Source organism: Vombatus ursinus, unplaced genomic scaffold, assembly GCF_900497805.2.
Source record: "Vombatus ursinus unplaced genomic scaffold, bare-nosed wombat genome assembly UNPS02006779.1, whole genome shotgun sequence".
NCBI lineage: Eukaryota > Metazoa > Chordata > Mammalia > Diprotodontia > Vombatidae > Vombatus > Vombatus ursinus.
The window spans coordinates 24,311,097-24,326,293 of NW_020946557.1; the positions used below are offsets into that span (position 1 = coordinate 24,311,097).

Below are 15,197 nucleotides of genomic sequence, written 5' to 3' on the forward strand. Positions count from 1 at the left end.
AAACGAATAATTACTCTAAGGTCATACCAAATTAATTTTAAATTTCAATTCTTAAATATTATCTATTCCCCAAACCAAAAACAATGGTAACTTCCTTACACATTCTTAAAAACTATTAATATACATATACAGTTAGCTGTCTTCATTTCGCATGTAAAGGACAGAATACTCTTCTAAGACAAGTCCTACTAAGAGGTCATACAAGCTCAAGCATCAGAGGCTATTTTTGTGCCAAAAGTGATCAAAATTCACTGGGGGAGGGGGTAAATATCTGGAACTGTATTTGGGTTTTGGGGACTGGCTTTAGTCCTGATTCTGACACTTCACTGTGTGACCTTCAGCATGTCACTTCACTTGTTTGGACTTTAATTTCCTCATGTATAAAATAAGGGAGTTGGATTACATGACCTCCCAGGTCCCCCTAGCTCTACATCTCTAATGTTATGATGATGACGACGTTGACAATGTCTGCCCAGCTTTTAACTTTTCTAAGAAAATCCTGTATGTACAGAAATAATAGATAATTCATTGATATGAAATTGATATCAGTGAAGAATTGTGAGAAGAGCACAGGACTGAGAGGCAGAAGACCTATCTAACTGTCACCAGACATCTTCCCCATCTGAAAATGGGAAAAATAATAGCACTACTTATCTCACTAGGATATAACGATCAAATGACACAACATGTGCAAGAGCTCTGTAACAGTACAGCAATACATTAGTGTACCTATTATTGATATTTATTATTATTACCATTAATCATCATAATTGTAATAATTTCACTAAACCTCTCTTCATTGTCAATCCATTTCCCATACCAGATATTGTCTACCAAATGATGACTGAGGGAAAGAGAGAGCAAGGGTGGAGGGAAGGAGGCAGGAAGTCAAGCTAAGGACATAGTGGAAGGAAATAAATAGAAAAGAAAAGCAATCTGTTCAAATGTGGAGAATCATCCTTTCACCTGTCAATTTACACTTACTGCCTTTCTACTACACTAGCTCTCTACCTTTATGAATGCAGGAAAAAATGAGACCCATGTTGGAGTAGAAGAAGTATATCACTTATCTGGAAAATAAAGTTAAGGGGTGAGAGAGGATTATAGTAGGAGAAGGAGAAAGGGAGAGGTAGAACGGGGTAAATTATCTCACATGAAACAGACAAGAAAAGGCTTTTACAGTGGAGGGGAAATGGGGGAAGGGGAGAGGGAATGAGTGAATCTTATTCTCATAGGATTTGGCTTAAGGAGGGAATAACATACATACTCAATGGGGTATGGAAATCTATCTTACCCTACAGGAAAATAAGGGGGGAAGTGGACAAGAGAGCAGGGGGTTGATAGAGGGGAGGGCAGATTGGGGGAGGGGATAATCAAAAGCAAACACTTCTGAGGAGGAACAGGGTCAAAAGAAAGAATAAATGGGGTGTAGGATAGGATGAAGGGAAATATACTTAGTTTTTCACAACAGGACTACTACGGAAGGATTTTGCATGACTACACATCTATAACCTGTATCAAGATGTTTGCCTTTTCAATGAGGGTGGGTAAGGAGGGAAGAAGGGAGAAAATTTGTAACCCAAAGTTTTAAAAAACACATGTTAAAAAAAAATCTATTAAAAAAAAAAAAAAAGTATATCACTGACATTTCAGCCCTCCTCTGCATGCATCCTGATAAATACTTCCGAGTCCCTGGGTGATAAGGTCTAAGAAGGCATGTCATTTCTGCACATACTGGACATTTGGAAAACCACTGGCCTATACTTGAAAAGCTAAAGTCATTTCTGAAGGAAATGTGATCCCTAAGAATGTCTCGAAGTATATGTAAGTATAGACAAACTGGAAAACCTTAAGACTACACAAGACACCTAACAGACCGTGTCAAATCAGAAGAGTCAAAGAAGTGGATAAAGGTACAAGTTCGACTTAGAGTGGGTTGGCAGCCTCCCAGGAACTTCCCCGTGCTTTGGGATTCTCTGGAAGTCTTATTAACAAACTTGTTTCTCCATGCCACCAAGAACAAAATCTTCCAAAGTGCCTTTGAGCTGAAGCTAATAAGAAAGACCCAATCTAAAGAGGTGCCCTCTTCCTTCTTTTCCTCTCACTCTAAAACAAATAGTACTCCTTACAACTGAACATATACCTTATATTAAATCAAAGTTTTTATGCTCTCAAAGACGCTAAAAAGTCAACATCAAAAACCAAATGCTTACAGAGAAACAGACTTTCCTTCTGCTGCAATTCAAAAGCTACACAATAAATTTGGAAACTAATTTAGATAGTAACATTTTACCTTTTAATTTAATCTTACCACAAATGGAGTTTATTCTTGCTGTGGGCCTGAAGGTATCCACAAAGTCTGACACAAGGTTGCCTAATAACTTAAAAAGAAAATAAAAACAAGGCAGATTTGGCATATAACGTTCAATCTCAAAGAGTATTTACTTAAAAGATTTATCACTTTACACTTTCCCGAATTTAGTCAAATACATAGCCACATGTATAAGGCTAGGGATGAGAACTTGTACTTTCATTGTTACAGGAATTGCTAGGTGAGAAAACCCCCACTATCAATAAGTTGCCTAGGGCTCAGGGTCACAAAGATAGCACATGTCAGTAGAAAGAGTTTCATTCAATTTTTCCTAGTTTGAAAGCTGGTTCTCTAACTACATGTTACATCTCTATTTGATTTTTAAAAGTTATGTACAGTTTACTTTGTGGCAAATGAAACTCTTAAAGTCAACTGACAAAATTAATTTTCTATCCTCTATGATCATGAGAAGAAAAAGTATGGGGGAAAAAGTATTGGAAAATAGTGTATTTATGGCAAATACTTAGTCTATCCAAATTAGTATGGCAATATCACAATTAGCTGCTAAAACCTAACCATGGAATTAATAAAACTTACCCAGTGTGGAAGTTTCCCCTCAGGATATAATTTTCTGATCTCTGTAACTGCAAAATAGGCTGGTAGTAAACAGGCATTTCGTTCCAAAATATAAGCTATAACCTGTGATGACAAGATACCAATTTGATTCAAGCCAAATCAAACATTCTTGGACAGAATTTTCATTGTCAAATCACTGTCAATGATTTTAAGAGGTATAACTAGTAACAATAGAGATTAATTTGTGCATGAAGGATTTAGTTTAAGTATAAAGAAGCAGTTTCCACATAATGAGGATTATTGAAATGCTGGAGTAGGTTGTTGACAGGTTGATTTCCTGCTAGGGAAAGCCTTTAAAATAGGGCCAATGACTGGGAATACAGGTATAGACCTGTGTTTTCTACTCTGGGGGAGGCTGAGGTTGATGGATTGCTTGAATTTGGAAGTGCTGAGTTGCAGAAGGGCTAAAACCAACTGGGTGTCTGAAATAAGTCCCATACCAATATGAGCTCCCAGGAGCAGGGGGACTAGCAAGCAGCCTAAAGCAAAACAAATTTCCACCCAAAGTAAAGTGCAGCAGGTCAAAAATTCCATGCCATTCAGCAGTGGGATAGGGCCCAGAATGGCTGCTGTACTTCCAGCCTGAACAAGGTAGGGACACTCAGTCTCAAAATGTAAAAAGAAATAAATAAAGAATAAAATAGGGTCAATGATGAAGGCAGAGGAAGATGGGACTAGATTACTGGTCTCTAAAGTGTCAGTCTGTACAGCACAGAGTCCATGAAGGTATTCTAAGTCCTTAGGCCTGATATGTCATTAATAATATACCAATAGCTAGCCTTTACCAAATATTATTATTATGTTTAATAAAAATCAAATAAATCATTGGATTTCATAATAACAATTATTTATTAAAGTAATACAATTCTGTTAGTATTAATGAGGTTTTTCCCCTCCCTCTTTTTTTTTTTGGTGGTAAGTAAAAAGAATACAGAAAAGTAGTCTAAAAGATTTTTTTTGCTCCCATGATCCATGGAGCCCAGAAATCTGAAAACTAGTAGACTGAATAGACTAGAAGAGTTCTTTGGAATGATAATTAGAAATAAAATTCAGGTGCATATGTAAGTTACCTCTTTTGCTGCTAGAAGTTGCTGTACCACAGCTGAGCTCACTGTATTTGGTATTGTTAAGATTTTCTCCAAAATCACTTTTAAGAGATCTCGTACACCCTAATGGTTGGAAGAAAACATAAGGAAAAAAGAAAAACCAAGTTAAAACCGAGAAATCTGTACTCAGTCTTTCTTTTTTTGAAAAAGTAAAAAATATAGAAAATTTCAGAATCAGAGACTTTACCTCTTGGCCCACATTTTTTTAAACCCAGTTAAACATTAACGCTTTAAACTATGGTCTATTCAAATTCAAGAAGTTATCTATAGTTTAACAAAAATAATCCAATATTTGTTAAGTAGAACAAACTACTTAGATAACTTAGAGGAAAGAAAGAAAAAACAGATACCTCTATGCCTTACAATATACATACCTAACACTAACTACTCTGAATTGCAACTCAGGGTTATATTTTAAGTTCAATCTACTTAAAAAGGCCTAGGTTGCTGATCTGATAATGTTGCAGAGAATAAAAATTTTAAAAGAGCCTAGAAGAGGGGCAGCTAGGTGGTACAGTGGATAGAGCAATCGGCCCTGAAGTCAGGAGGACCTGAGGTCAAATCCGGCCTCAAACCAAACACTTGACACTTACAAGCTGTGTGACCCTGGGCAAGTCACTTAACCCCAATTGCCTTTAAAAAAAAAAAAAGAGCCTGAAAAAAAAATCATTTTCTACAAAAATTTTATCAAAAAAATGCAATGTACTTGAATGTGGCTGAAAAGTTTAAAGAACAGATAACAAACTATCCTGCACTCCTCCATCAGTGATTCTTTCCACTATTTAACAATCAATTTATTTCCTGTCCTCTATTCTAATTCTAAACTAATTCTAGTTTCTTCTTTATTACTTTTGCTTACTCTATTCTCCTCACATGAGATGCTTCCCTTTCTTTCAATTCATATCCATTCCCTGCCCATGATTTGTGAGGCACTTAATAAATGACCAATGACCATTTGGTCCAATGATCAAAATACAGCTCAAAATTTACCTATAATGAAGCCTTTTCTGACTAACCCTATCCTATTATGCTTACTCTTTCCTTCTAATTGCCTGAGGATAGAAAATACTCTGAGAGAAACCGGAATAAACAAGTCAAAAGAATATTAGATTCTTATTTTTAATCACATCTTGTGCTTGTTCATTTGCTCTATAACTGTTCTCAGGATGATTCAAGCCTGTGTTTTCTTTCTCCAACTATACAAACTCATTAATAGCAAGGCCTTTCTTCTAAAAACTTTCCCAGGGTCCCTAAGATTCTGTTCAAGAGCCTCCTCTTTTTTTTTCCCCACTATACTCTTCACTTGGGGACCTAATCAGATCACGTGGTTTTAATTGTAATCATGATTCTGATCACTCCCAGAACTATTATCTAGTGTCCTGGTTTTATTCCTGAGCTCTAGCCAAAATTGGGTATTTTAAAAAGGATGCCCTGTAGGCAGCTCAAACTCACCATGTCCAAGTCAGAATTTACTATATTTTCCTTCAAACACCCTTTAGTTTCAAACTTCCTATTTCTGTAAAGGGTACCACCATCCTTCAAGTAATCCAGGTTTGAAATCTTGAAATCAACCCTGAATTTTCATTTTCCCTCACCCCACATATCTATTCAATTGCCAAGCTTTGTTATTTCTATCTCCATGATATTTTTCACATCCAGCTAGGCAAAGCATCAAGCTTGGAGTCAGGATTGAGTTCAAATCTGGCTTCAGGTACTTACTAGCTGTGTGACTCCAGGCAAGTCACTTAACGTGGCACATAGTAGACATTTAAAAATTCCTTCCTTCCTCTCTATCCCTTCTGTCTACTCATATGACCAACATAGGTCAAGCCCTCATCACCTCTTTCTCAGACTACTGGAACAGCCTCTTAATTGGTATTTGTGCCTCATGTATCTTCCGCCCACATTCCAATCTTCCACAAAGCTGCCGAAGTGATTTACCTAAAGTACAGGTCTGACCATGTCACTCCTCCACCCAATAAACTTCAGAAGCTTCTTACTGCTTCTAGGATCAAGTATGAACTCATCCCTTTCGCATTTAAAGTCCTTCATAACCAGGACCTGGTCCCATAAGGCTTTCCAACTTTCCAATGATTTTACATCATTCTTCTTTCCACATTCTACATTTTATCCAAATTGACCTTTTTGCAAATACTCACACAGAACATCCACTGTCTCCAGGCCTTCGTACTGACTATCTCCCTGGCCTGGAATGCATTCCCCTGTTATTTCTACCTCCTGGAATCTCTTGCTTCCTTTAGGACTAAGTTCAAATACTACTTTGCACATTAAACCTCTCCTATTTACCCAGCTTCTAATGCCTTTCTCCAAAACCCACCTGGCATTCTGTATATTTTCTTTACCTACTTTTAAGGACTTATTTTCTGCTCTAACTCAATGTAAGTTCCTTAAGGGCAGGGACTGTTTCACTTTTGTCTTTGTATCATCCAGTGCCCATCACAGTGTCTGGCACAGAGAAAGCACTGAATAAATGCTTGATGGTTGATTGACAATATAAAAATGGTTGTCAAAAAAAGCATTCAGCAGATTGAGGGAGGGGGTAATCAGAAGCAAACACTTCTGAGGAGGGACAGGGTCAAAAGAAAGAACAGAATAAATAGGGGGTGGATAGGATGAAGGGAAATATACTTAGTTTTTCATAACATGGCTACTATGGAAGTGTTTTGCATGACTACACATGTATAACCTGTCTCGAGTTGCTTGCCTTTTCAATGAGGGTGAGTGGGGAGGGAGGAAGGGAGAGAATTTGGAACCCAAAGTTCTAAAAACACATGCTAAAAAAAAATTGTTTTCACATTAAAAAAAAGCATTCAAACACTTGCCTCTGTATTTATTAGGATTTACTTTTATATAAAGGCTAACAAAAATAAGAACATTAACTCAGTTGAATAGATTCTTCTCTACAAAACCAGACCCCTCTGCAGAACTGTGGGAGTTGTAGCTCATAAGATCAAAGACACTTAGAGCACAAAAGGCATTATAGCCTTGTGTACTGTATAATGAGCTGAAAAAAATTTACCAGGCACAACAATCAGAATATACTTTTGAGCTCACGGTTTTAAAATATAACACTCCTTTAGAGCCCCCTTAAGGAATTTAGAAAATAAACTGCCTTATAATAAGCACATAATTTTAAAGGCACCGAGAATACTTCCACCGTGAAAAATGAAGTATCTATATTAAAAATGCTTATCACTTTAAAAAGCAAAAATCACTCCAAGTAAATAAAAATATACTACCTTGTAATCCACACCACCAATTATTTTCCGAACCAGTTTAAATGTCAATGCCCAAAGTTGTGTTCTTTCCCATTCAAGTGTGTCAGAGTTTATCAGGGATTCACAAACCATCCTACAGAAAAGAAGCACCAGCTTTGAGACAGAAATATATATTTAAGAAACAAGACATATCTAACACAAAGCAAGGCTAAGGGCGTAGGCCTATCGTGACCACTGTTGTTCGTCATGTCTGATTTGCAATTTTCATAATCTCTGCGTATGTGTACTGTATAAAGATATTTTTGCCCAACTACACATACTGTCTTCCCTCAAAAAACCTGTTTTTAGACAAGTAAATCTTGAGTTTCCTTTGTTTTCCCTTTAGAAGTGTGGATACTAGATTACTGCATAATCACATTTTTGGAGAGATATTTGCTAAATGAAGAAACTGAAATAGTTGGGGGAAACTGATGAAGTTTCCCTCTCAATTTTAGCCTATTTGAATTCAAAGAGCTCTCATTCCAACTGCTACAGTGAGTGGCCCTAATTTAATGGTATACTAACAAAAATTTTAAAACTTAGCAATTTTTTTTACAAAGTGCTTTCACTTAATCATATGAGAATGGTTGTTCAGAAGTGTCTATAATAACACTTTATACTCATATAAATGCAATATATATATATTTAAAACTTACTAATTACTAAGTACTAAGCAAATTAAGTTTTTGAATAGGAGATGAAAGTTACAAGAAGCTACAAGGTAGATTTTTGTCACTAATCTCCTGTAGATAGAAAACATACCCACAATGAAGGGCAAAGCCAGACAGATTTTAATTCTAGGAATTTACCCAAGTAAAGCTCCACGATGATAAAAATGATGGCACCTGGAAATCAAATATTGGCCTCTCATATAGTGATTAGCATCACTGAGGTAACAGGGTAATTTAAGAGTGATGTCCTTTATGTGGATAAGACAGTTACAGTTGTTACTGAGCAATGTTTTCTAGCAATGAAGCTGAACTTTATATGAAGAAACCAGGATTCGTCATTACTGAGGAACTGTGGACCTAGCTGAAGGCTTTCTTCATGTTGTTTTTCCTCTAATAACTGAGGTTTACTTTTACCAAAGTGCAGGGAGAAGTATATTTATTTTATCAAAATTTCCCACCCAAATGCCTTATGCTAACAATATCATCAATAATAAATATTAATGTAGGCAAAAGCATCCTGGATTGTTCTTTCTTAATACTGGACAGACCTGGGTGGAAGAAGACCAGTTTCCACTGCCATTGCTAAACAGTCATAGAGAAAAGATATTCTCTTAGGGCTATGCTGGCTATGAATGAACCGAACAATCCACTGGACGCACTGTTCGTGAGACTCCTGGAAAAGAATGCAAATGTTTACAGTTATAATTTGCTACAAGTCCATAAGCAAATGAAACACTCAGCTATAAAGATTAAAAGGATAAATTAATCAAGATAAAGCATAAGATAAAAAATTCACAAATATCTTATTAAATGAATACATTGCTAGAAAATATTCTCATGATCTGAAGGAAAAGAGTCTTCATCTAGTTTCTCTGTTGTAAATTAGCAAAGGAAAAGAAATACTTGGCGACCAGTAAGGCAAAGAGAAATGTTATGCACATACCACTACTAACCTTTTTCTTTTCAAAATACCAGGATCTTTTTTGCAAGATGTGCTATTTTGAGGAATTCTTTGGGAGTTTATGTTAGGAACTTTAAAAAAGAAAGAGGTGAATAATTTTGAAGGGTAATTGCTACTTGAAAGTAGGGCAAAAGACTTGATAGCAGTCTGGCTAAACTTTCCCTAGTTATAATTCAAATACAGAAACAGATATTTTCATTATAGAAATGGACAGAGACAAGAGGAAGCTTTGTAGCTTTAACAATCTTCAGTTTCTGTGGCTGTTTTTTGTTATACCTTTGTTTCCTAGCACTAAATACAGTGCTTGGCACAGAGCCAGTGCTTAAGAGATGATTTGTTGGATTACAAGCTACCACGAGAGAAAGCACCTCCCCTTCAAATGAAATAATTGCCCTGAGTCTCATGTCTTTCCCCACCCAAACGGGGACATATTCTTGTCTCTCCCGTACCTACACAATTTCTAGTTTCAGCTATGCCCAACAAATGGACCAGGTTGAATAGTTTTGTCTCAACTTTGTATTGGCAGAAGGGAGCATATCACTCTGGGAATGGGGCATTTCAGTGGATTGTCTTGATAACAAGAGGATTCTTGACATTCCACCCCAAAGGCAGGCACCAGGTCTCAATATGTCTTCTAGGCCAGATCTTGTCCCATCCCCCAACCTCATATCTTCTATCTCAAGCCTGTCATTTGTTGGTGAGGTAATACTCTTATCCTTTAAAGATTAGATATCCCAGGGGGCAGCCAGGTGGGGCAGTGGATGGAGCACCGGCCCAGGAGTCAGGAGGACCTAAGCTCAAATCAGGCCTCAGACACTTGACATTTACTAGCTGTGTGACTCTGGGCAAGTCACTTAACCTCACTGCCTAGCCAAAAAAAAAAAAGATCAGATATCCCCTCCTGGCTTTAGCTTGGAAGGAAAGCAGCTAGTTTTCTGGAGTCATGTTAAATTGTAGGAAGGGGAGATGTTTAGTTCTGACTCCTTGGACCCTAGTGGAGGAATAATGATAAAAATATTTCTTCCTATCCCTCTATTACCTTCTTTTGTGGAGTACCTTATGTACTGGAGTGTATGGAGTGTTCAGGCAGGATTAGCACTTCCAGTAATAGAGGCTTGCTGAACCATTTTCAGGGCTGCTCATCCACCTTTGGTGTCTATTTCACCCAATTCTCACCTGCAGGTCCAAGAAGCTGTAGCATGCACAGTGGCCACACCCTGATGAACGTCTCTGCAGACAGGTTAAACTAATCTGAGGGTAACTGACAGGCCTCAAACCTATAAGTGAGTTAGGGGAATGTTCACCCGAATGTGACTTTCCCTGGTGGAATGGGTAGACGGGAACAATTTGTTCCAATAGCCATGAAGGTGGCTGAAGCAGGAACTGTGGAATGTTTAGAGTGAAGAGAAGATGCCAAGGTCATCCACTTCATCCTGAGCCATTACCAGTTGTCTTCACTTTTGTCCTGCTACTGGACTTTGATGACTCAAGAAGAGAGAGTGAGGCTGATAACTCTGTGCAACTCTACCTCAGTTAAATCTAATTTACACCCCAAGTCAAGACATCACCAGTGATCATTAGTCCCTTTGGAAAATGAAGGATGAACAACTATACATATTGCTCTCACAACTGTGGTATCAATCTGTTGCCCTCTGTAGTTGGCCCTGTCTGGGACGAAGATCTTTCACTATGTGCTGGTTATACTTTTAACAAGAAAGAAGATAGGAAGAAATTTGTTTGCCCCAGTTTTACAGATAAGGAACTTGAGGCACAAAGTGACTAAGTGGCTTGCCCAAGCTTGGAAGTATAAGAAATAAAACTTAGGTTTGTTACTATTTTTCATATAACATCCTTTCTCATGACAAACTTTGTTAATTCTTGTTTTATTTTCTCTTTTTCATAAATACAATCCATGATTACTTTTAAGCTTTTACTGGGAGAAAATTAGTTAAATTTATACCCATACATATATAGTAGGGGAAGTCAATGGCTAAGCAAGTAAGGCTTAGATGATCAGAGAATGTTGGAGTGACAAAGGGATATTAGAAATCATCTATTCCAGGTCTTAAAGTCTTAACTTTGTGTCATGAACCCCTTTGGCAGTCTGGTCAAGGCCACAGAACCCCCTTCTCCCAATAATGTTTTTAAACGTCTAAAAATAAAATACATAAGCTTACAAAGAAATCTATATCAAAATATTTTTTCAAAAACTAGTTCACAGAGTCCAGGATAAAAAATTCTTATCTAGTCCAACCCTGTTATTTTACAGATGATGAAACTGAGGATCATAGAGGGGGCAAGTGATTCACCAAAGGTCATGAAGCTAATCCATGGCAAAGCTAGGAGTAGAAGTCAAGCTTCCTACCTTTAAAATGGATATGATTCTACAGATAATCTAAAAGGAGTGAGCTCCTGCCTCTACTTCCATCAGTGTTCCTGTCTTCCCTCATTTCCCAAATGAAAGTGTCTTTACTATCTTTTGTATCTCCAGGCACAAAAATTCTTACTTAGTGTACTGCTGACTCCTGCTGTTTCTGAATGCAAGGAAATGAAAAGGATGCTTGGTTCATATGTTGTAAATTATAAACTGACTTTCTGGTCTTCCCAAGTTTTATAGGAAAGCTATTGTATGGATTTTGAAGACATTAAAATGTTGTTGTTTAGTTTGACATAATGAATCTTACTCCTACCCACCACCATCAAAACATGGTTAAACACAGGAATAGGCTACAAAATCCCTATTCCTTGAATCTTTAAAAACAATATGGAGGGCTGCTTATATTACAGCAATATAATGAAATGTGTAAGAGTTTTAGTCTTGGTTTCATTATCTAAACCAAGTAACTATATACATACTGTTTTCTCATCTGCCAGATGACATTTGACAAGAAAATCCTTGTTCTATAGACCTCGTAGGGTTCATAATGATTAAATACAATAGCATGTGTAAAAATATTTTAAAATCACAATACTACACATGAGATGTTATTATTTAAACTTTAGTGCTCACCTGAGAAAGGCTACTCCAAAACTGTCTGAAAGCTCCCAAACAGCTGATAAGTTTTGTTTTTTCATCTTCTGGTGTATCCATAAACATGCTAAAGAAAGAAAATACTGTTATCATCTGACACCAACTGCTACAAATGGTCACCATCATAATTAAAAGCAACCATACACAGGTCCCTCATTATCTACCAACTATGATGTTGATTAAAGTATATCCAGGATGACATGAAACTAAAGGAAAGAAAAAAAATGGATACTCCATAAAAGGATTTTTATCTTGCATTTTACTTACCCTGGAAATGCTTCTTCTATGATTTCTGTTTTCTGTAAAATGAACAAGCAAAAAACTCCATTAAATTTTAAAGGATTTAAACACACTCCCAATTTGTCTGGGCTTTCATACTTTTATTTGTTATGTGACCTTCAATAAACTACTTAACTTATAGTTTTAGTCAAACTGAACCTTTTTCAAAATAAAGGACCAAAACTAGCTTAGAGTGAATGAATAATCAACTGATCAACAAGATTTATTAAGCACCTACTGTATTAAGTGCCAGGTACTATGCATACAAAGAAACAAATGAAACAGTCCCTGTTCTCAATTTGCTTACACTCTATGGAGGAAATAGTCCTGTGACCTAAGGCAAGTCACTTAAGCTTGCCGGGCCTCAGTTTCTTATCAATAAAATAAGAGACCTGGGGTTAGATGCCTCTAAAGTCCCTTCTTACTCTATGATCCTATGAATATATTAAAAATGTGCACAAATACGAGATAATTTTGCGGGATTAACACTAACAGCTGAAAGAACAGGCAAGGCCTTATGTAGTGGCACTTGAGGAGCTCTGAAGGACTAGAAACTGAAAGGGCAGAGGGCAAGAAGACCATCTAAGGTATGAGGGAACTTGTAGTATCTGAGATTGGTGGGCAGGCAAAGGATTTGCTTCCTCAGCCAAGCTGCAGCCCGTGGCTTCTCCCATAAAGGGAAGACCTCATCTCCAAGTGCTCTAAGCAAAACAAGTGAAAGCTCCCACTGAGGCTCAGAAATCTTGGCCCAGAGTGCCCTTGGCAGAAGGCTGCAATTGCACATGAACTGGCATGAAAGTAGATGGCAGATATTGGATCTTTCCCCAGGCCTTTTTACTTGTCATCAGGCTGACCCCTCAACTGGTCACAGCATCAGTTGGGGCTGCCCCAACTTTTGTTCTGCAAAAAATTCTAAGTGAGCTCAATATGATGAGTCTACAGTTCATGGGATTTTGGATTGCATTAAGAAAGACCTAAGCTTTCCAATAAGAGGTGAAAAACCCCATGAACTCTGTCCTCAAACTTCATATTTGGAGTACTGTGCTCGGTTCTAGACACAACAGGTCTGACCCTGTCAACTCCCTATTCAATAAGCTCCAGGGGCTCCCAAGCAATTTGCCTCTTTGGTCTTCCAAAGTTCTACAAGAAAGTCACTAGTCGGATTTTGAAAACATTAAAATAAGTGGCAGTTACTTAGTTTGACATGACGAATCTTGCTCCCACCTAGAGGTCTAGGATCAAATATAAAGTCTTATGCTTGGCATGTAATGCCCTTCACAATCCTGCCCCTTTTGCTTTCCAATCTTCTTATACTCTGCTTCCCTCTGTGTATTCTACAATTCAGAGATACTGGGCTTCTTGCTGGTTCTAGCACAGGATACTCTATCTCCAGACTCCGTGCCTTTGCCAGGCTGTCCCCGTGCCCGGCATGCTCTCCCTTCTTTTGGTCTCCTCGTTTCCTTCCAGACTCAGCTCAAATTCTACCTTTTGCAAGAATCCAGCGCCTTCCCCCTCAGAGATTCCCTTCTATTTGGCCAAGATAGCTTGCTTATGTCGTTTGCGTGTGGTCTTCCCCGTGAGATTGTGGGTCCCGTGACGGCAGGGCCTGGTTTTCCTTTTCTTTGTATCTCCAGCGCTTGGCCCAAGGCCTGGCACACAGCAGGCGTTTAATCAGTGCTTGTGGAACGTCAGGATAGGAGCCCAGATTCTCCGGCTCTGCGCCAAAGCAGGGGAAGGAATCTCCCTCCTCCCTCCCACGGCGGGCTCGGACACTGCGGCCGGTCAACACCGGCTCCGGACTCACCACGACCTCCTCGAAAATGCTCTGCAGCTGCGTCTCCATCTGCACCATGGCGGCGGCCGGGGCGGCGGGGCCGGGCCCACAGCCCTCTTCCTCTGATCGCGGCGCGGGCTCCGCGGCCCCCCAGGGGGGCCCGGCTCGAACGCGGGCGCAGCGAGCTGGGCGCCGCGCGCCTGGGCCCCTCCCTCGGCGCCGAACGCTGGGTGAGACCCCGCACAGCCGGGTACCCAGCGCGGCGCCGAGGGGACGCCGGCTCGCTCCCTCCCGGAAACGCCGGGCGGACGCGCGAGCCAACGACCGGGCACTTCCGGCAGGCCAAGGAGAAGCGCAGCGCGCGCTCCCGGCCAATCACGCGGAGGCTCCGCCCCCCGCCCCCAGGAGTCTCCTCCTTCCTCCCCACCCCCAGCAACCTTCCTAACCAGTTCGCCTGCTCTGAAATCCCCCCTGCTGGGCTCCCTTAGGCTCCTTCACCCCGCCTCCCACCTCCAGTCTCTCACTGAATAGTTTTCATCCTATTTTAGGCAGTGGGAAACAGTTTGCACATTTCTTTATGTCCCCAGAGCTTAGCTTAGTGTCTGGCACGTAGTAGGGGCTTAATGAATAATTTAACATCTGTCAGTTTTAGTCAAATTGACTAGTTGACGCCGTTTCTGTTCCTTCATGACTTGTCATGCACCTTTGTGTAATGTTAATTTTGAAAATTAATTTTATCCTTTTTTTTTATTGATACTTGGCAGCAAGGTGGCACACGGATACAGCGTAGGGCCTGGAGTCAGGAAGACTTAAGTTCAAAATTGGCCCCAAACGCTTACTAGTTCTGTGACCCTGGGCAAGTCACTTAAGGTTATTGTATCAAAAGAGATAATAATTGTAAAACTCTTAGCACAGTGCCTTGAACATAATAAGCACTGTATAAACTTATATATTATAAAACAATTACATTTCACACATAATATTTATATCATTAAAACATAACATAAATGTTATGTATCAATTGTGTATATATGTATGTGTGAGTGCATGTGTGTATGCACACACATACACACACACATAAAATCACAGTTCCTTTTGAAAATAATAACCTTTTCCTCAGCTATACTGTGCAAAAATTAATTTCTGTTTT

General features: G+C 39.0%; 1 protein-coding gene across 3 annotated transcripts in view; it reads right to left on the reverse strand.

The window, feature by feature from the left end:
* The window catches only part of MED23 (mediator complex subunit 23), a 59,748-nt gene extending 45,571 nt beyond the window's left edge, over window positions 1–14,177 (reverse strand). For 2 of the 3 annotated variants that reach the window (XM_027848541.1, XM_027848540.1), the window contains exons 1-8: window positions 14,078–14,177; window positions 12,262–12,293; window positions 11,974–12,061; window positions 8,551–8,675; window positions 7,314–7,425; window positions 4,018–4,116; window positions 2,909–3,010; window positions 2,312–2,381 (exon numbers count right to left, since the gene is read on the reverse strand). In XM_027848541.1, coding sequence (XP_027704342.1) covers window positions 2,312–2,381; window positions 2,909–3,010; window positions 4,018–4,116; window positions 7,314–7,425; window positions 8,551–8,675; window positions 11,974–12,061; window positions 12,262–12,293; window positions 14,078–14,125 — 676 coding nt within the window. In that variant the 5' untranslated portion in view covers window positions 14,126–14,177. Of the gene's footprint in view, window positions 1–2,311; window positions 2,382–2,908; window positions 3,011–4,017; window positions 4,117–7,313; window positions 7,426–8,550; window positions 8,676–11,973; window positions 12,062–12,261; window positions 12,294–13,758; window positions 14,030–14,077 lie in introns of those variants that run through there. The other variant, XM_027848542.1, reaches the window with a different exon arrangement.
* Between the last annotated feature and the right edge of the window lie 1,020 nt (window positions 14,178–15,197).